Source organism: Ornithodoros turicata, chromosome 1, assembly GCF_037126465.1.
Source record: "Ornithodoros turicata isolate Travis chromosome 1, ASM3712646v1, whole genome shotgun sequence".
Lineage (NCBI taxonomy): Eukaryota > Metazoa > Arthropoda > Arachnida > Ixodida > Argasidae > Ornithodoros > Ornithodoros turicata.
Genome location: NC_088201.1, coordinates 71,380,060 through 71,401,578, shown reverse-complemented (window position 1 = coordinate 71,401,578; position 21,519 = coordinate 71,380,060). Strand labels below are relative to the sequence as shown.

Sequence of the window (21,519 nt, the reverse complement as noted above, 5' to 3'; positions counted from 1 at the left end):
GTTCAGCAGTGTTCGCGAAGTGGCTCGTTTTGGGGCTGCTGGTTCTGCTGAAGCCATCTTCCAAAATTTGGACGGCTTTGTTAGGAGTGTACCTGCTCCTGAGCACTAAAGTCATGAAAGTTCCCTCTCTCTCTCTCTCTCTCTCTCTCTCTCGTTTTTTTTTCTTTGTCATGATGTACTTTGCGAACTTGGCTTCTCTGTGGTGGCGTCGATAAAAGCAAAGTACAGGTCACTGCTCAGCATGGAGCGAACACTAAGAGCTGCTGCGTTGAGAGTGCGCCCTCGTTTTGAGAAACGCTCACTTCAGCCAGTTGGAAGAGTCGCTTGTGCTGGCACTGTTTTTATTTTTCCCCTTTGGTACGACGCTTTCTAGCCCAGCTGATTCGTTCTGTTTACATATTACCTGTCAAATAAAATTTCGGCGTCAGTTTTGTGTATTGGTGTTCATACGCTTCAATAGAAAGCTTGTGGCATCGCGAAAAGCCGGGAAAGGGAGCAGAGAAGTCACATAGTGTATAAACCCTGTTCTGAAATCGTAAGCGAAAGCGTTTGCTTGTACGATGAACTTATAAAAGAGGCAGAGCGCTCCTACCGGATGGGACTTTCTGTCGAAACAGGATGTCACCTTCCACAACCTCTTGTAAGATGTTCGTGACACATACATAGTACACCGCGACTTTTGCTTGTCAAACGACGCGATTACGTGTTACATTCCCAGAAATGCGCGACACAGCTTCTTAAAGTTGGCTTGACCGGCGTACTCGCCGCCCTCCATTGGAGCAATGCAATCCATCTGGTTTTGTTAGAATATCTATGGACCCTGAGCTTTAGAAAGAAATGCCCACACATGGGTGTTGCTGTGAGAGGCCCTTCGATGGCGTACAAGTGGAATGGAAGGGCAAGAACGTCACAGTTTTGTTCCTGGAGGACTTATTTTCGGCGTGTTGACTTCGGGGCAGAATGCATTGGTGTGCTATTTTTGTCGTACAGGTCCCGACAAAAGTTTACGGAACACGCGAGCGGTGTATTTTCTCCTCGGTACGACACCCTAGCGGCAAGCGGAAGCTGGCGAAATCAGGCCAGTTCACTGCCTCAGAGGGGTGGACGACTGCGCTCTTAGCGACACACAGCGTGAGTTTCGGTATGATTACTGTTGTATATGCCCGCAAAGTGAGTTGGATTAAACTGTTGTGCTCGTCAACAACTCGTGACTCACGTCAGTTGTTTATCAATCAATCAATTATCAATGTCAGCGCCAATTGTTTATGAGCACGTCACGCGTCGTCCATAATAAAGCAACTGTTTACCAGATACCTTTCTTTCTCTTGTCTACATATCATGGCTTTCCAATAAAAGCAATACACTGTAAAGTGTTGCCACTATGATTCATCCTTGTTATCACGATGATAGCGGCGAGCTCTCTGTCTCAACAATCGTTCAACCACGTGTTCCTGGCGAGCACAACAGTAAAATCCAACTCACTTTGCGGGCACATACAACAGTAATCATACCGAAACTACCGCTGTGTGTCGCTAAGAGCGCAGTCGTCCACCCCCCTGAGGCAGTGCGAAGCGTCTGTATCTTCATTCCTTAATAGCAACGGGCGGTGTTGGCCCACTGGTGGCGACGTTGGGTATAGCTTTCAAGGGCCGTGGTTCGATCCTCGGCCTGCGTAGTTTTTATTATTATTTTACTTATTTACTTATTTATTTTTTCTTTTTAATTGTTTTGTAGAGGGAGTTATGAGAGTAACGGCAGGGCGAGAGCGTCAGAGTTTTGACTTAATAATGCCGTACTGGCTCTATGTCATATTGCATGCTGTTCGGTTGGATTTAGTTCGGGTAATGCTCTGCGATCGCCTGTGTACTTAATATGTGAATAGATGACTTTCCATTGCACTCCGACTTACTTCACCGTTACAGGGATCCCCGTTTTGCACAGTGCCGCGCGTGTTTGCTGTAATGTAGATGATTGTCAATCATTCAACATAAATTTCGGACTTGTGGCTTAAACGTCCTTTGATGCCTGTGAAGTCAAGGTCGATATGACGACGGAACCAATTATGCGGGACAAATTGACGCGCTCTAATGGTAAGGGTATTTAAGATGAACGGATTATCAATCGTGTTTCTTGTAGTGTAGATGCTTGTCAATAATTTGCCATAAATTTCGGACCTGTGGCTTAAACGTCCTTTGTTCCCTGTCAAGGCGAAATTCATCAAGTTTTCATTCATCGAGATCGATGTGGCGACGGAGTCGTCGCGCGAGGCAACTTGGACGCGCTCAAATGGTGAAACTAAATAAGATGCACAAAGTGCCACACGTGTTTGTTGTAATGTAGATGATTTTCAATCCTTTAACATGAATTTCGAACTTGTGGATTAAACGTCCTTCGTTCCGCGACAGGAAAAAGCGGCCGCCGAACTCGCGCAACGCTCGACGATAATGCATTTTCGCATATTTTTTAAGGGCACGTGCTACTGTTTCGATTCTTGCTGACTAGACTTCTTAGGTTTGTGCTCTACAAATCTGGAATTGCGCGTTCAACTTGTTTTCAGGAATTGTGAATATTCATTATAAAAGTAATCAACGGTTGCACTAATTAGTGATACACCACCACCATTGAGTAGGCCCCGTCTGGAATAGATATATTCAACGACTTTTTGCAAAGAAAAACAAACCGCGAATTTAATAAAATTCTGGTCAGTCTCAAGTGACGCCCCCAGTACACTAGTATATCACTCACTCGAGTTTCAGACATCGCAATACAGGTCGTCATTTTCAATTGGAAGCGCTGCGGATTACACTCGCCATATGAACAGATTTTTTACGTGATTCTGATATTTCAGTCATTTCCAGAATTGCACGACACACCCTCCTCAAGTTGACTTGACCGGCGTACACGCTGCCCTTCTTTGAAGCTATGCATTTCACCTGGAATATAAGTTGGCCCTGAGCTTTAGAAAGATGTGTCAACACTTAGGTACAGGTTGGGACAAAAGTTTACGGAACACGCGAGCGGCGTATTTTTTCGTCGGTACGACACCCTAGCGGCTGGCGGAAGCGGATGAGTTCACTGCTTCGGAGGGGTGCAAGCGTGCGATGCCAGAGACACCACGGTAGTTCCGGTATCGCCTGGTTGTGTTTGGGAAGTGGAAGCTACCGCTGTGTGTCGCTAACAGCGTACCCTTCCACGCCTCCGAAACAGTGAACTCACCCGCTTCCTGCAGCCGTTAGGGTGTCGCACCGAAGAAAAAGTACGCCGCTCGCGTGTTCCGTAAACTTTTGTCACAACCTGTACTTCTATGACAGGTACCACGATGGTGTTCAACTGGAATGGAAGCGCATGTGCGTCAGCATCGTTTCTTTTTTTTTTTTTTCCTGTGGTACTAATTTTCGCCGTTTCAAATGCACTGGCGTGTCTTTGTGCTTGTATTTCGGGAAATTTGTTCCCCAGAAAGTGTCGTCCTCTTCGAAAGTGTTCATGTCAGGAATGAAAGGCGAAACTGTCTTCTGCGGTTCGTTTCGTGGAACTGTAGTATGCCCCAGATTTTTTGTTATTTGTTTTTCTTCTTTTTTTTTTACACGAGGAACGAAGTAACAGTTGCTGAGTGTGCCTTCCAAACCTGTTGCGTCTTGGTGCCTCACGATGACAACATTCTGGGCTGGTGGTTCAGTGGTGCAGATGACGATTCTAGCTTTCATGTTCCCTGGTTCGATCTGATGGTTATGCCTTTCTTCTTTTTTATGAAGAGAGTTTTGAGATTACGGAAAGGCAAGAGCGTCACAATTTTCCTCCTGGATGGCCTATTATTAGACACTATGACATAACATGACTAGTATGTGAAAGGTAGACCACTTTTCATTGCATCCGAACCTACTACATCGTTATAGGAAGTCCCCGCTTTGCAGAATGCCAAGGTGTTAACATTGCAGAACACCAACTGCTATCTTTACAACAGCAAGGCGCATGGGGCCTAAATTCTTGTTTCTTCTTTTACATTTTCTTTGTTCATCCTTAACAATGTACTCTTGTTGGCACTCACAAGGCTTCCCATGCATTTTAATCAAACTATCATATCAAGTCATGCACGTCCCACGGAGACGGAGGATTAAGCATTACAGTGCTTCCGACGAGTGAGAAAACTTGTACTTGCATCCCCCCCCCCATGTTTTTCTTCACCGTTTCTCGCATATTACAAGTGTCTTCATATGGGACTGTGAGGACCGTCGTTGCTGGCTAGTTGAAGTCTCTTATTTCAGGTTATCAATAGCAAGCGCATAAAAGCAGTTATGTAAGACTCAGAATATTATCCACTGATACTGGGCATTTGGAGGATATGGGGCCTAACCGTTGGTCCCTACCATTTTACCACCACCGTTTGCGATTGCACCGTTGTTCTGTTTTCTCAGTTTCTCGGACTTATTTGAGCAGAGTTTACCCAACACCTGCAAGATAAGGAGAAGGCCTGCGAGCTGCGTCACACAGGAATTAGGCCTGCTGTTACTGTTGTGGATGCTGCTGTGAAATAAATGAAAGAGCGAACGAGAAGAAAGCTCGAAGCAGATCGCAAAGCAGGACAGGCCTCCATAGGTGACGTAAGCGCGCAGGCCCGACGCTATCTAGGAGGTGTTGGTTGACCAATCACTTTTTGTGTCGAACGTGACTCTGCTGCCACCACTAGATGTTCTGAAAAGAAGCACTCTTCCGCTTGTTTGCTTATTTATTTTAATTTTCTTAGGGGAGGGTGTTGGTAACGGACAACCCTTCTTGATGGTGGCGGGAAGAGACTGTAGCACGCAACATTTGAAATTAAGAATTGAAATGTCCTCATGGTAAGGCCAAGAACAAACTGAAGTGTATGATACGGTGATAACGGAGTGACAAGGTGCAAGTAACAAATTGAAGTGCAGTTACTGAATTTGTTTTCGTAGCTTATAGAGTATAATTTCTTTTCATCATAATGTAGGGTAATTTCTGGGGGTTTCCTCAGACGCTGTCACACATATGCCGGCACAGTACCCTCAGAAGTCGCCCCAGAACACACAATTCTCATCGTCGACGGCATCCCCATTCGCCACAGAGAGAAAAAAAAAAGGATCAGGACCAGCCTTACGAGTGCCAATCACCCCGTTCCACACGCTACCAGTAGCAGCCCAGAATTCTGAGCAGCAGTACAGCAAAGAAAAGCTTGGCAAAAGTTATCAGAGCTGACTCATCACGTTTTCCTTCTGCATTGGGCAAGTGCTGCTGATAGCCGGGCTCCGTCCCTTTCTCGTCTGCCCACGCCTCTTTCCATCTTCCTTCCTCCTGACCTCATACTTTTCTTCCAAGTTGGCTTTCTTACATGTTCTGCTATCAGGCAGAACCTGCATCACAGGAGGTGTCCCTGAATTCTGGTCATGCGAAGTAAATCAGGAGATGTTCTTCAGCTTGCATAATTTGATATCAAGAATTGGCTCAGGTATCTGATTCATTTTCCAAATACTCTGCATGTATTAGTACATGTCACTGTTTTCGGAAATGGCGGCTAAAACGAATTTTCAGCATGAGTATGCCAAGGATTTGTGTGACTTTCAGAGCGTGTGTCACGATGATCAGTCTTTCGCGCCCAAAACTTTATACATAGTGCACCAGTGTATCACTGCACCATGCGTCAGGCGCAATTATGTTGGGCTGTACAACAATGGGGTGTAAAAAAATCCTGCACCAAAATTTTAGGAACCTCCCACAATGTCCCAAAACGGAACATAAGCCGAATGTCTTTCCTTGGAACGCATTGAGACGCTGCCTTTACCACAACATTCCAAAACGCGAACGTGTCCGTCTGTTGTAATCATATCTGCGAAGCGTGACGTATCAGCACGCCCACATTTTTTTTCTCTCCCTCGCCTCTGCCATGGAATGCTTTAATTTCGCCCATCGCGGGAACTCTCACCAGCTCCGGTGGCTCAGCGGTAACGCGTGCGCTTGGAGACTGGGAGGTCCGCGGTTCGAATCCGCGGGCCGGCTGTGCCGTCTGGGGTTTTTCCTGGGTTTCCCTCAGATGTGTAATAGGCGTATGCCGGAGAGCTGGAGCTGGAAGAAATGCCTCAGTCAGCATATAGCCCAGACCTCGCGCGTTGTCATAACTACCCTTTTCGGTCCATGGTTCACTGCCCTCACGGCAGGCGGTTCCGTAGCCAAGCTAAGGTGGAAGGTGGAGATCTTCGCCGCTAAACCCAAGGGGTGGTGTCACGCCGGGATCCAAAGTTTGGCTCAACGTTGGCTACAAACCAACGAACATAAGGCTAAAACATAAAGATATAAAACTTTACTTCGAGGATTAAAGGCTAGGGCCATTTGAAAGACTCAAAGTATCAATATTTATGACTGGGAGCTTCAGGTGCTAGAGTCACCAGAAAATGATCATTTGGCACGGACACCGGCAGGCTCAAGGAAAGGTTAATGTCCAATTAACATGTCATAAAGCATGTGCCGCATATCGCAACAATTAAAATGCATCCTAGCTTGTGGAGTGTAATAAAGTAATAATCATCATAATAAAACGTATTATTGATCCCCAAGAACGGCCACAGGGGCTATACTATTGGCGCACCCGACATAAGTCATTGTTACTCAATACAGTACAATACATTACACTACAAGAACCACACGACACAAACCATGTTCAAATATAAAAACAGAAATAAACAAGAGACCAAAAAACAAAAAATATTTGATGGTACGACACACACTTGGTTACATCGGTTTTGAAGGACGCATAGGAAGGAGGAACAATGTACATGACAACATTTCACAACACATAATAGTATCAAATGGACAGAATCTATCTACATAAAATAATGATGGATTGCGAAACACAGCTCAAAGAGGACGAGAAAGTGACCAAAATATTCGTGGATCATTTTCCCTCGAAACGGTTGCTGCATATACTTATTCCCGAAATGGTCTACTTAAAGGTTATATTCTGTCAGTAGTTAGTGCAAGTTTCAATTAACGCTGCCCCGTTATCTGACACCATGTCTCATGTCTCGTTCCAGCAAACCTATGACGCTGTTGGTATCTTCCTTTACCAGTTTTGCTGCGACCCTCCTGGTACACTCGTCAATAGCAATCAAGAACGATTGCGTTTTTGCTATGCCTTCAGACCTTTTTATCAGCTCCGCGAAGGCTAAATGTACAGTTTCAAAAGAACTCGCTGAATAATGGGTTATTATCATGCGGTCAGTTGTAGGTCTAAATTTGGCTTTGTGCATTTGGCATTTGAGGCACGACTTCATGTGCTCTCCAGTGGTCATTTTCATGTTATTACAGCAGAACCTCTGCCGTACTTCCTGATAAGTCTTCCAGAAACCGTCGTGGCCCCCAGACTCCGGGCTGTCATGGTACAGATGCAGTACATTTTGCGTCAAGGTGTCTGGAACCAGTAACCTATCGTCAACTTGCTGAAGCTTCTCAGTCCCTTCGCATAACTTAACGTAATTGGAATGCACAATTTCTGGTGAACACACATTCGGCAGGCGCGGAAGTGCATCGGCATCGTGAGGGCCTGGCCTGTGTGTGACGTCAAACTGAAATTGTTGTAACTGGGCAATCCATCGAGCAATCCTCCCCTTTGGCTCAGAATAGCTGAGGTCCTGGCCTGGTGGCCATTGAAAAGTTTGAACGGCCTCGCCTCAAGGTAACTCCCGAAGTGCCTGAGAGCCATCAAGACAGCCAGTGCTTCCTTCTCCGTCGTGGAGTAGTTTACGTCGCTCTTTTTAAAAGTAGATATCCTATTACGTTCAACTGTCCGTTCAACTTTGCCTCTGAGTCGTGCCTGTGGTATAGAACTGCTCCTGTTCCAAAATGCGAAGCATTGGTGTTTAGTTCGAAAGGCAAGGTAAAGCCCGGAAGAGTGAGAACGGGACCTGAAGGAAGGACCTGTTTGAGACACATATACGCATAGTCACACTCTTTAGTTCATAGAAAAGGGACATCTTTTTGAGCTAGCGTTGTGAGACACTTTGCCCTTTTGGCAAAGTCTTTGATGATGGCTGGTCTCAGTTGTCTCGCGACGTAAACACCCAATTATTATTATTTGATGAAGGCGCGAAAATGTCTAGCCAGTCCCAGAAACAGGCACAGTGAGTGAACATCTGTGGGCTTTGGTAGTTGCGCTAAGTTGGGCGGTAGTTGCGCCTCTTTGTCTGGGTGATCTTCAATTCTAGCGATGCAGATAATGGGTTTGTGGGTACTGTATAGTAGGATATGTAGTCCATGCAGCACACACTAACATGCACTTCTCGCGAACACAGTCTGTCGTTGTTGCGTGTGGCCGGTACATTCGCATCACACACGATGTCCAATTGAACGTCTCCTTCATATAGTCGATAAAACACCCATTGTTGCCGTCCCTGACGTTAATGTTAAATTCTCCACATACAATGAACGGCACGTCGGTACGTCGAAAATGGTTAAAAATTGGGCTGTTCCGTATTTCATACTTTAAAAGAGAACCGTGTTCATCAGTCTGTGCTGTGTGCTGTGTCGTATTTTTGTTTGTTTCTCGGCACGGGATTTTTTGTCGCTTTTAAAGTACCTCGGTACAGTGCGCCGTTTTTGTCTCGGGAAACTTTAGTTGCGTTTTAGTAGTTCATGGCAGGAGATTCCAAGTGAGTAAGAGTTTGATGTCGTTTCGTGAAATGTTTGGCGAGAGGTAGACAGTGACACTGATGGTTCTCCGACCATTGATAGTGCTCTCAATTACGCACACATGTCTCCTGCTTCTCGCTTCGTTTTGATGGCAGATTCCATGGAGGTACCGCACTTTTCCCTTGCTCGGCGTAAAGTGCGACACCAGCCGCTCTGCTGTCTTCCCGCATGCGGAACGACATGCAACCGCCTATCTCACACGGATCATCAGTTCACGTTTCTGTCAACCCGACCACGTGCGCCTCCGAAAGAATTACATCACTCTGAACTTCCATTCTGCGTGTCCGCAAAATCTGAACGTTCGCTAGGACCATGGTCAGAGTTACAACAACAACAACAGATAAATTAATGATAACGGACGGGGAAATTCGCCACATGAGGTACGGCCCACTACACCAAGGAACAATGGACAGGATGAGATGTGTCATGATGATGGGGTGATGAACAATGCTAAATAGGGGTCGATAGTCAGTGGAGTCAGTCAGACATCAACAGAATGACAGGCAAAAAGACAACACACAAAAACACACACAGCACATAGGTACGCAGGCACATCATAGGGTAGAGAGGAGACCGGTGTCACGGAGAAAAATCTTAAAGGAGCTTGAGAGCTCTCATGAGCTTGGTGGTCGTCGATCTGGTTAGACTAAGGGTCGAGGATGGCCGCCAATGTGAATAGTGCGGCCGCGATCGATTGCAGGCGACACTGCAAAGATGCTCTTTGGGAGGTGTAAAGATGGCAGTCGAGGAGCACATGCTTGGTATGCGCCAAAACATGATGCCAGGATCGCTTGTCTTCGTCATCTGCGGCCAACCCGATAAACTTCTCTGCGCTTCGCGTAACGGTATCGAGCCTCTGACGCGCGAGTCTTGTAAACTCCTCGTTTGCGTGCGTTGCGCTTGGTGTGATAGAACGCCAAGTCTCCGTCGACATTAGTGATGTACAGGCCCTCAAGGCTAGTCACTCACGACATGGCAACATAGACGAGGAGTTGCGGTTCTGACTAGCCATAGGAGTACACCTCCTCGCTGTAGGTCGCACCTTGCAATTTATGAATGGTCATGGCGTTGGCCGAGAGGAGAGGGAAGTGAACGCGTTTACAGGCAACACCCGTTTTTGGAACATCGTGGTGGTGACCGTTCTCAGGCTGATGGGAGCCCTGTCCGGATTGAGACAAGGGTTGATGGTACGTGGTGAGGCGGCCTTGATTTTAGCGGTGCAACCCGTTACTCCACCAACGAACCGGAGCTATAAACGGACGATGCGACGTACTCCATCGTTCTCGATGAATTTGAGAGTCCCGATCGAACCGTTAACGATGCCGTCGTGCGCATCGACATTTGTCGTGATCACGTCGTTCACACTGTAACTCCTTGGTGTCGGACGACATTGACGACATAACGAAACGCACTGTGCAGTCACTAGAGAGTTTCAGCACGTCGCCAGCGCTCTACGAAAACGATACAATAAAGGAAGCTGGCAAAACAAAAGATCCATAACATGATGCCAGCCACTTCAAAGAAATACGGGCTTATCGTGTTTGAGGAACCGCTATCATGAAGATCTTCCAATCTGCTAAATCTCTGCTCGCCGAGACGTTTCTTATCAGCTGAGGCGCCCAATAGCGAAAAAAACAAGGGGGGAACGCATCGCAAGAGTGTAGTTCCCCTCTCCACTGACGCTACACTTCGGAGGCCCACAAGTGCATTCGAAAAATGTTATGGCATTTAAAATTCGTCGCGCGCTATGCTCTGCGGGCTGCGTAAAGCATGATGGTCCGCTATTTTTTCGATCGGGTAGCTCCTGAATAGAGAGTTTTAGCAGACCGTTGATAACGTGGCTTGCGTCGAACCGTATCAACCGGAACCAATCAGTGGATAAGATTCTGAGTCACGCACCACTGCGATTGGTTCCGATAGGCACGATAACCTTATCAACGGTATACTAAAACTCACTAATATCCCTGGCAATTACCATGAGTTTGACTAAATTCGGCACGCTCTTCATATTGATGGGATAGAAAAGCGACCTTTAATTGGCAAATTTCCGAGTTCAGGTCGCAAAAATTTACATAATAAAACTTACGTTTCGACACAATGACGTCTCGAGACATTCACATCAGGAGGTGGCAAAAATATAGTAAGAAGAAGTGCCGTTGACCGCATTCTACGTGGCGTAGTTTTTTTTTTTTTTTAATTGTAATTCGATTACACGTTTTCTGGGACACCCTATAATATACCGGGTGTTTCACAGAACGTAAAAAAAAAAATCTAACTGGCGACGTACTCGCCGGAGCATTGTGGGACTTTCGGCAATTACCTTTGGAAACTTTGCCCGCCATTTAGGAAGGCTTTTTTTTCAATCGAACTTTGAGCACTGCCAAGCGAACCTCACTTTTTTTAATAGAAACATGAAGTTCTTCATTTTGACATGCAAATGACCGGACCCAAAAGCGGATTTTTTCTGCGTGAATGCGAATTGCTTTAAATTTTACCGGCGTATGCTGTTCAGATTTCAACATGAAAATCTGGAGCCCTAGCTATTGTCACACATACCGATATTCCAGGTATACTGACAACGAATGGATCACGCACACGTTCGTTCATGTGTCATTTGTGTACGTTCGTTCAAATTATTTTACATGTGAAAAACTTTTGCCCGATCAACTTGTTGAGTGTTATCAGCTGTTGTTCACCGACTAACACTGCTCTGTGATTCTAGTATCGTGGAGGACAAAACCTTTGGTGTTGCGTCATCACCGTGTTACACTGTCAAGAACAACGTTCTATTTCCACTTGGTAAAGGTAGGTATCAAGCACTAGGTACACTACAACTTTCAACTTTTATGATCAGACGTATTCATATGACTATGTAATGATGCGCTGCCCGTTGTTTCATTCTATGGAAACATATTTTGATCTCCACAGTAGCTTCGTTGTGACTATCAATAATATAATCTGGGGCTTTACGTCGCGAGACAATTGTGATCATGAGCGATGCCACAGTGGTCGGGTCTGTGCATTGATTTTGCCCCCCTGAGGGTTCTTTAACTGGCGCCGAAATCTCGACACACGGCACACCACGTTTAAGGCTAGTTCGCACATACGGCAAGAGCGGGGACGGCGAACGACAACGGCAAGGCGACGTGCTGCTGTCGCTAGTCGCCATGACACAAGAAAACGACGCAGAGACGAGGACAGATAGAAGGAAACAAACCAAGCGTCTTTGTGAAGAATTACACAAACCAAGCGTTTTCTTGTGTCATGGATCTTCACCAACTTGCCCAAATCCACACCATTGCGCTTGTCGCCGTTATTCACACTGTGTCTTTTCCACCGTGGTCACCTGCTTTACCGAACAACACGGGTTCTTTTATTATCGTATCTTCTTCTCTTCCTTCGCTCCCATACCCATAGGTAAAAATGGCACGAGCCAGAACTTTTCATACGCAGCGCCCCTTCGTCGATGGAGAGTGGGCGAGACGAGTCCTCGAAGAGCTCTAAACAGAACTCCGACCTGTCGTCGCTTCACTTTCACCATAATTCATCCTCTCATATTAACCACTGTGAAGTGGGGCAGGGTCCTGTGGCTACCACGGGGAAACATCCCATGTCATCATCACTTCCTCATTTATTGTTGTTGTTGTTATTCTCGTTTGCAGACGAAACCATTTCACTGTTGACGAGGACTAAAACAGAAAATAAAGAAACACGCCACCCCTCGCTTACTCCTCGAAATTTGTCTTACCACATTTAATGAAACCGCAACAATAACTGTTTCAGTTTTTGCTGCTCTAACAATTTATTTTTCGCCTCAAGGTAATCAGAAACGCGAGATGGCGTTCCCCATGAACATCACAACATCCAACGCCATCAAATTCCTTGAACGAGTCATTACTAATAAGTTTATCAATGGCCCCCTTTTTTGTATTTTTCCGCACTTCTCAATCTAGAGCCATGTACCGTAATGCTCTGCTCGAGGTTAGGTTAAAAATTGCTGTTATCTTTCTGTTTATAGTCGACAGACAAAACTCAACAGAACCTACATACTTTCTACTGACTAGCAGTTGATCCTGTGTTGACATAGCTAGTTTATTTCTTGTTGACTTGTGGCCCATTATTTTCTGTAGACATTTGCCTGCAGAAAGTTCCTGCATTTTTCTATGGACTTTCCACACAACTCTTGTGTCACCACACTAGTTTATTTCCTGTTGACTTATGGCCCATTACTTTCTGCAGACAAATGCTTGCAGAAAGTCAACTTATTTCTGTGTTGCCTTCTTGAATACGTTCTACAAATTTCTCACCACTGGTCGCGTAGCGTGTTCTTTTATTTACAATACAACTTTTTACAGGTTTCCATAGCCACCACTTTTTACTGTGCTGCACCACATGGCTTAACAGGATGAGTCGGCATGACGCCTTTCTTTAGCTTGAAGCTGTTTCAGCTCTGTCTTTCTCAGCTGGCTTATGATGCACTCCTCTTTTCTTGTGTCAGCTTATGTACTACGCTCACTCCCTGTACTCAAGTTGATTTCGGCACTGCGAATTTACTTGAAAAATTCTGGTTGCAACTTTTGCTGGCTACAGCACACTACACTTTACAATGCAGTCATGAAACATGTACGCAATGAGAACGACGTACGGCACTTGACCCTCTAAAATAAATATGCAAACAACAAAGAGGAAACACACCGGAAAAAGAAACGCAATACCTTATTGCACTTCACTAACACTTATTTATAGCCAGTACTGCTAGGAACATTGCCTCATCTGCCACGGCTTTTTTTTCTCTGTGCATTGACTCCTCTTTGTCGCTGCTATGCTTAGTACAATGTCGGTTACTTCTACAAATCTTTGTAAGCTATATACTTAATCAGAACACAATGTTAAAAGAGGAGTCTTGCAATGCAGGATGAAAGTGAAGAGCATTTCGGCATTCCTTTGGCAGGGGTCACCATTTGAAAGTTGACTTCACTTCATTATCGAAACGGATTTGGGAAGGCAAGGCAAGCTGCCACAGCCGCACTAGACTGATCTAAAAAACTATCCACTTTATGATGTCTTAGGTTAGTTTAGTGATAGGTTAGGTTAGGTTAGTGCGGCAGTGCCTCCAGCGGCGACTAGAAATCTAGTAACGGAAACCACGTCCTAACATGATTGACGCTCAACATTGATGGCTACACCCAAACAATGCCCGCTCATGTGAACATGACACTGAGTAACTATCGCCGGATTACAGAAGCGAATTACAACGGCAGGAACGTACGGCGGCACAATTAGTACAAAACAGATCAAAGGAACACTTCCTGCAGGATGTACACCGTTTGCACCGTGCCGTGTGCAACAACCAAACAAAGAAAGCGTCGCAGTAGAAGTTCATATTTCAAACCACCTATCTCACACTAGAAGCAGATACTGTACGTGATTAAGTCGTAATTTATCTTCAGAATATTTATTAAATTCGTTTTCTGCTCAAGGAGCCATGTTTGTTTTGATCATGTTCTTGTGCGGAGCTATTTCATAAGAACATCAGAATGGAAACCGAAACTTGCTTGTTTCCAACCGAAATTTTCCCGCTTGCGCAGGAATATCTTCTTTGTAAAACGGAATTTCTTCTGTGAAACGTCTGTCTTTTTGAATGTTCCTTTTGATATGTGGATCATACTCCCGTACCCCCCTCGGCGTACCCCCTCTCCCCTCCCTAGTTACGCGTTCCGTCAATACCCCCTCCCTTATCCAAGTGACTTTCCGGGTCGGCCCCAGGTTCGAGTGGGAAAGAAGGAATGCAGCGCATCAACAACTACCATATCGTTGTATCTAGACTTCGAAATGGTCATTGGGGAGATCTTCCGTTGCTCCCGAAAAGGAGTACAGGAAGTCAACAAGATTTCAACAAGCGCTGCCTGTATGCATCCTCTACAGGGAATAAACATAATGTAGTCATCAAACAGTACAGACGTGATCCACAGAAGATCCTGTTGACTTGATCAACAAGAAGTCCAAGTCGATAGGCTGTCAAGTGAGGAGACAACAAGTACACAAGAAGTCTGTGGAAAGTAAAAATCAATTTTCCATAAGGGTAGGTTGGGTTAGGTTAGCCCCCCCCCCCACCCCCCACCCCGCCTTGCCGTGAAGGACTTCCGACGCCCCTAAGTGAATCGATGTCATGTTATAACCAATCATTAAATCATCCAGACCACCATGAAATACAATCATACAGAACATGCTTGGAAGGAGAGCTATGGTGCAAAGTTTTTGACCAGTCAAGTGTTTGTTGTAGTGTATGTTGACTATGGCGAATCCCACTGGTCGATCTAGAGTGAGCACCCGACTCCCCGGGAGAGCAATGAAATCCGGCACGGCACGACACCAAATCCGAATCCACCACCGAAAAACAATCGCGCTCCGGCCAACATACTGGCGGCAGTCGTCGCCCATGGAGTCACTAAATAGGGGTACAGAGTAGAGGTGTGCGCCGTGGGCGTTTTTACCGGCGGCGGCGTAGAGCACGTTGAAGGAGGCGGCGGCGTCACGCCGATGCTGTCTTATGGGTCCCTTATGTCCCTTATGGGTGTCTTATGTTATGTGGGTCCCGTGGGCTGTCAATATGTGTTGTCTTTTCCGACGGGGACGCACCGACACCTCAGAGCGTGGGTGTTTTCTCCATCGTAGACACCCAGACGGTAGCAGTATTTATTGTACCTTGCGCCAAACAAGTACATCAGCACTGGATAAGCGTGTATTATGAAAGAAAACCAGAACACACATAGGAATATTAGGCGAAGTAAAGCGCTTCAAAAAGGTCGTCGCCCAGGAACTTCGTCAGGGCCAGTCAATATCACTGGAGAAAACAACATAGATAGACAGTCAGAACGACGAGCCGTCCCGTTAATGGAAACCGCACGTAATAGTTACAGCAATTGCCGAACGTTCACAGGACGACGACGCGTAAAAGCTCTGTGTACTGATCCAGTGGCTCTTTTTGAGAAACTATAGTAAATATATGTAAATATGCAAACGTAAGAAAACGATATGACATAAGGCGCACCCACCACGTCTTTGAATACTATTTTTGCAGAGGCTGTAGTTTTCATGAATATACTGTAAAACCCTTTAATTTCGCAGCCCTAAATTTTCGCGAATCGAGTAGAGATATATTCGCAACCACTAAATTTCGCGCGCTAGATGAGTTCCTCGAGCTCCTCCTTCTCTGCTTTGAAATTTTAGCGTGCCCTTAAAGTTCGCGAATTTTCTCGATTCGCGAAATTCGCGAAAATTAAGAGCTCGCGAAATAAAAGGGTTTTACAGTATAAGCTTGTCCAGAGCGGTTGGGTTGAGGCTCGCACGCTTCGCGCGCAGTCCCGCAATCACGCGATTGAAAACACCATCTCTGACGGGGTGTTTTTCGCCGGCACACACAAAACGCACTATTTGCTACGCGCGTTTGCATTGTGCATTTCTTTCTTTCGTTTTTGCCGCGACTTACTTGCCCCCTTTTTTTTCTTCATCGTCATCATCTGCTCGCTGAACTAGATGATTATCCTCGCAACGCCATGTTGGATGTATTTACGAAACAGTCGTTTTCCTTCTTCCGAAGCTTATTTTTCTCAAATACAAAATCACCGTGCATGCTCACGCGACTGACCTGTATAAATGTTGCGGTTGTGATCATTTTCTTCTTGTTTTTGCAGACTCCAGCCCCGATTACGTGTCTTACAGGCTCTTGTTCATCACTTGCGGGAAATGTGCTGTGGTTCAAGCTCCTCAGCTGAACGGTGAGACATTGACAGTACATCTAGTGGTGGTGAGCGAGGCGTTTTTGTTACCAAGCTGCTTTTCCGCCGGATGTCAGGTTTATCTAGTGTAAATAGAGGGCACCTGAATGAACTTCCAACATCGGCATGACCGATCAATTAAAAGCATCCGTTCGTTGGTGGCAGCCAAGGTCATGCTGAAGACTGGGAGGTGCTGGGTTGGAATCCAACCACCGGCTGTGCTCTCATAGGTTTTCCCTGGATTTTCCGGCAGAATTTCCAAAGGAATGTAGGCACAGTTCCCCCTGAAGTCGGTTCAGGACGCATACTAACCACTCTATCCCCTGCTCGTTCCTGCTGTCCAGACTCTATCTATGTATACTGCTCATAGCCACAGTTGCCTCGCGGCGCCAACATGGAATTAAAAGAAGTAAATGAACTCAAATGGCGGGCGGCTCACAATAGGTGACATGATTTGTGTACCAGCCCGTTGACAGCATACCTGGGTAGTAATGTCATTACTGTAATGAATTACTGTTCCCGGTAATTTGTAATGTAATGCATTACTTTTTACATCATGTAACTTGTAATGTAATTTAATTACATTTGGGCAGTAATATTAATGACATTACTCATCCCTTTTTGCAAAAGAATCGAGTGTGTGTTCTGTTTTTGCACTTGCCAGAGAGTTGGGGACAGGCGAGTTAAAAGAATTCGAACGCCCACAATGAACGGTGACGCACTCAATCGGCACGGGGAACGTCAGTTCCTTTCGACGAGCCAGTTGCTTTAGTTAGGGCACCCAGAAACAAACGTTCTTCAGGCGGTCAACGGTTTGTAGCCTTGGAGAATCATTGTTTGCGGGCCCCATCCTCCAGACACTCTTCCTGCTGTCGTGACACTGTGTGTCACATTCGTCTCTACATTGTGGAACGATACGTCATACGTGGCACACTAGCCTGACACGTAGAAGAGAAAACTAGAACAGTACAAGCTAACTGTTGTTATAGTGTCAGCATACATTTCCCCGAATTTCGGGGAAGGAAAATTTCGTCAACTTTTGTGTTTTTGTGCCTTGTGCCTTCCACAAAACTCGGGAACATGTGTGCCAACAATGGCAAAGTAATGACGTTGTAATGTTATTACTTTTTCGTAGTAATTGTAATGTAATTTCATTACATTTCAGTTGCACTAATGAGTAATGTAATTTAATTAAATTAAATTCTAACTGGAGTAATGAGCTATGTAATTTAATTACATTTTAGAAGTAATTTACCCAGGTATGCTCCCTAGTGGTCCATCACGAATTGACATCTTGCAAACTCAGGGAGGAGTGAGTGTGTCGACAATACCTTTAAATCCAGACTGACAACATTTCGTCAAACGTCGTATCATGACGTGTGATAATAATTTTGTCTTTTTTCGTGGTGATTTTAATACACCGGGAATATTAATACGGGAAATAAGTGGTTCGACACATGCCTCTAGCATAGTGTCTTTCTCAATGGGCAGGGTTCGTCCGATGAAACCTTTATAGTATGGTGCACCACGGATTTGTCCAAAATGGCCGTGACATCTCCGCCGAGTTGTACTCTGCCCAAATGTGTGCTGCTGCGTCCCGAAAGTACACCGTTCCTGCAGCAAGACAATGCATCTCCAGGACCCAGGAAAAACTCAAGAGCTGGAAGGTATTAAAGAAATGTCTCTCTCAGCATACAGCCCAGACCTCGAGCCTTGTGATAAGCACCCTTTCTGGTCCATGGTTCACTTCCTCATGGCAGGTAGTTCTATACAAAAGTATAGTGAAAGCTAGAGTTTGCAGCTATAAACCCAAGATGGGGTGTCGCGCTGGGATCCAGAATTTGACTCAACGTTAATTTGGCAAAAAAAAAAAGCAAAAAAAAAAAAAAAACAAGGAACATATGGGACTTCATTTCGGATATTGAAGACATATGTCGTTTCTGCCATAAAAGCTTCTCAAGGTATCAGTATTTATGAGTCAGACTCGTATTCCTTGAGAAGACATGTGCCGCGTATAGCAACAATTACAATGTATCCAATGTATTGTACGCATCCCACGCCCAGTGTGTTCTAATAACTAACTCCTGAACTTCTAATGCAGTTGGCTGAGTTGTTATTCTTGTCGCGAGGCTGAAGCAGAGTTTAATCGAACGAGAATTGCCTCCAAGATATCATCACCTGTTTCTTCGAGCGGCTATCACAGTACTCTTCCGACGCACAGGCAGCGCAATATGTGAAATATGGTATAGAGGATGTTTCAGTAACTATATCAGAAATTTTCACAAAGAAAGTACACTGGGGAAAAATATAGGATCAACGCTATTTATCTGTAGGGAATTTTTGCCACGTAATGCAAGTAATTTGATCAAATTCAAATTGATATAGATTCTATATCTTGAATTCAACCCTGAAACTTGCCAAGTCAACGTCACGTTTTTGCCATAAACAGATGGCACCATGTCATATTTACCCCATTCCACTATGAAATACGCTCCCCACTCAGTGGCGTATCTAGTGTGTGGCAGGTGTGGACAGGTGCCATGGGCGCCAGGTGAACAGGGGCGCCATTATGTGGTCGGGTGTGAATGTGCCGGGTCGGGCACTCAACCTGGCACATTCATAAATGATTTAAAGCAACCGCCATTAGGGAGGTTGTAGTGTGAAACCTAGTGCGAACCACACGAAAATGCATCCCTAAGGACATCATGTTAACCATGTTGCCATGGGCGCAGGTAGCTCTAGATACGCCACTGTCCCCACTACAACTGCAACAGGAGAAAAGGAAAAAAAGTTGTGACAGAAATTGCTGTCCGGACTGCAGTGAAATGTGAGAGCATTGATGGGCTCATCGTGGGCGTTCCCTGACGATGACACAGCAGAAGCCTATGGAGAGTGAAGTGGCTGACGGAATTGGCCGTCAGTAGCTTGTCTTTGCTCCTGACGCAGAGTCTATACAGACATACGGTCTAAGACACAGTCTATAACAGTTCCCGTGCGGGCTGTGGGGATTATATCAGTACACAGGGTACTGTGGCATAGGAACCCAAGCAATAGCTTCAGTTCTTCCTTCTCTCTCTGTGTGTGCTATTTCTGCCTGCCGGGAATCGTGTGTCCTGGGCAGACTTCACAGGGAACAGTACCGACACTCGTCTTGTCTGAGAAAATTCCCGGGAAAGCACTAAGACAGCGCATTCGGCACCCGAATTCGAATCCACGTCCACCTTGACCACCTCCACAGCCACGCTGACTGATGTCCCACGATGCAGAACTGATCTCCGGATGTGCATGAAGCGGATCCTAGGCAACACAACCTTTCCCCAATATAGTTCACGGGTGGCAGGCGAGCAGGCTTCGCGGGGTACACGAAGTCGTTGCTGTTGGGTAGAAAAGGAATCCTGCCGGCTGTTAACGTCGTCTTATACGTTGCGCACACCAGGAACTCGTGCTGCTTCACAGCACCGACGTCCTTCTTGAACCACAAGCGGTCTCACATTCCACACGCACGCCAAATGGGTCCTTTAGGAAATGTTTCTCGTAGTACTTGTCGGTCACAACGCACGTTCGCGATCTTTCGGAGGTGCACTGCTCCGGAGTCGGTACCCCGGGTTTTTCGGTTCCGTTTTATAGACCTATTTGCCGCTCCTCGTAGGTTTCAGGAAGCATCCTCACTTGTCGGACATCCCGTTCGCATTGTAGAAGAACCATTCTCGGCAGCTCAGTGTGTAGCGTGTTGGCCTACTGATTCCAAGGTTCCGGGTGCGGGCATACGAGGTTGAGGACGCCGGCAACTTGGTGGCAGCGTACAAGTTACTTTGATACACCGTCTTCCGCGAGGGACGTGGAATACGGGGTGAAGTGTGTTGAGATTTCTGCACACGTTAAGGAACACTCAATGGGCAAAATTAGATCACCGACCTAGCACCGTGGCGTCGCTTATGGTCATAGCGGTCAAATACGGTCAGGTTCTCTTCGTCGTAGCAGGTCAAGTCGGAAGACGAGTTCAATCTCTCCTCTTTTTTTTTTTTTTTTTTGTTAAAACAAACAAAGTCTTCGTCGTTTTCGCAAGATATTCTCGCTCGCTCACCTTGCTGCCTTTTACACAAACGCGCTTCGCGTCGCTCTGAAATCTCCCTGGCACGCAGTTTGTGCTGTGCTGTCTCGCTCATGGGCAGTACCAGCTTCATAATCCAGGATTATTCGATAGATTATGTTAAAAGCGCGGAAAGGAATAAACAGTTTCACCCATTTAATACATCTGATCAAAAATATCAGCAACACTGTAGTGACGACTTTCTAACAACAGTATGCGTTGTCCTCGCAGGCACTGGATGTTTCTTGATGGTAAACAACTTGGAAGCCCCCGTGGACCCCTGTTGCGAGTTCGTCTACGACCTCCTCTGTGGACCCAAGAAGATATCAACGTATGACCCCGCCCGCTGTGCCTTGGTTCCTAATGGCAGATAGAATGCAAGCATGTACAGAATGAAACAAGCGTTGATTACAAGTTAAATCCATTAAAAGTTGCAGATTGTGTCAGACGTAATGGTAAATCAGCGAGGCACTCAACGATACCACGAACTGAGAGATTAAACTTCTTGTATCGAATGATAATCTTAGTTAGTTACTATTCTTTAATGCCTGGAACCAATATTCTCAGTTGTAGAAAGGAGATGCGTGGTATGTCGTATCACGATAAGGCTACCGCTGCTCGTCTCAGCACAGTGTTTTCCGTGGCACAAGAGTTGTTCAAGGGTGACCTAGACTTCTGTGCGAAATAAAATCCGTGGATAACTGTAGCACGATAAAACTTGTCGAGGACATAACGTCTTCCTCCTGGAGTTTTCTGCGCCGAGCATGACATATTTGGCGCCTGCACTGAGCGATGCGTCACTAGTTATGGAGCATAGGTACATAATAAAATTTCTTATGAAGGACAGCGTTAACGTACCTGAGGTTTTGACAACGTAGCAAGTGATAGGGGAACAAACGATTTTACGGGCGTACGAATGGTGTCAACAGTTTGGCGAAGGACGAGAGCTATTGA

General features: G+C 45.8%; 1 protein-coding gene across 1 annotated transcript in view; it reads left to right on the top strand.

The window, feature by feature from the left end:
- LOC135400571 (uncharacterized) overlaps window positions 1-21,093 on the top strand; it is a 36,344-nt gene extending 15,251 nt beyond the window's left edge. Inside the window, exons 2-4 of the mRNA XM_064632409.1 lie at window positions 11,420-11,502; window positions 16,392-16,475; window positions 20,797-21,093. Coding sequence (XP_064488479.1) covers window positions 11,420-11,502; window positions 16,392-16,475; window positions 20,797-20,939 — 310 coding nt within the window. The 3' untranslated portion in view covers window positions 20,940-21,093. The remainder of the gene's footprint in view (window positions 1-11,419; window positions 11,503-16,391; window positions 16,476-20,796) is intronic.
- Window positions 21,094-21,519: the final 426 nt, after the last annotated feature.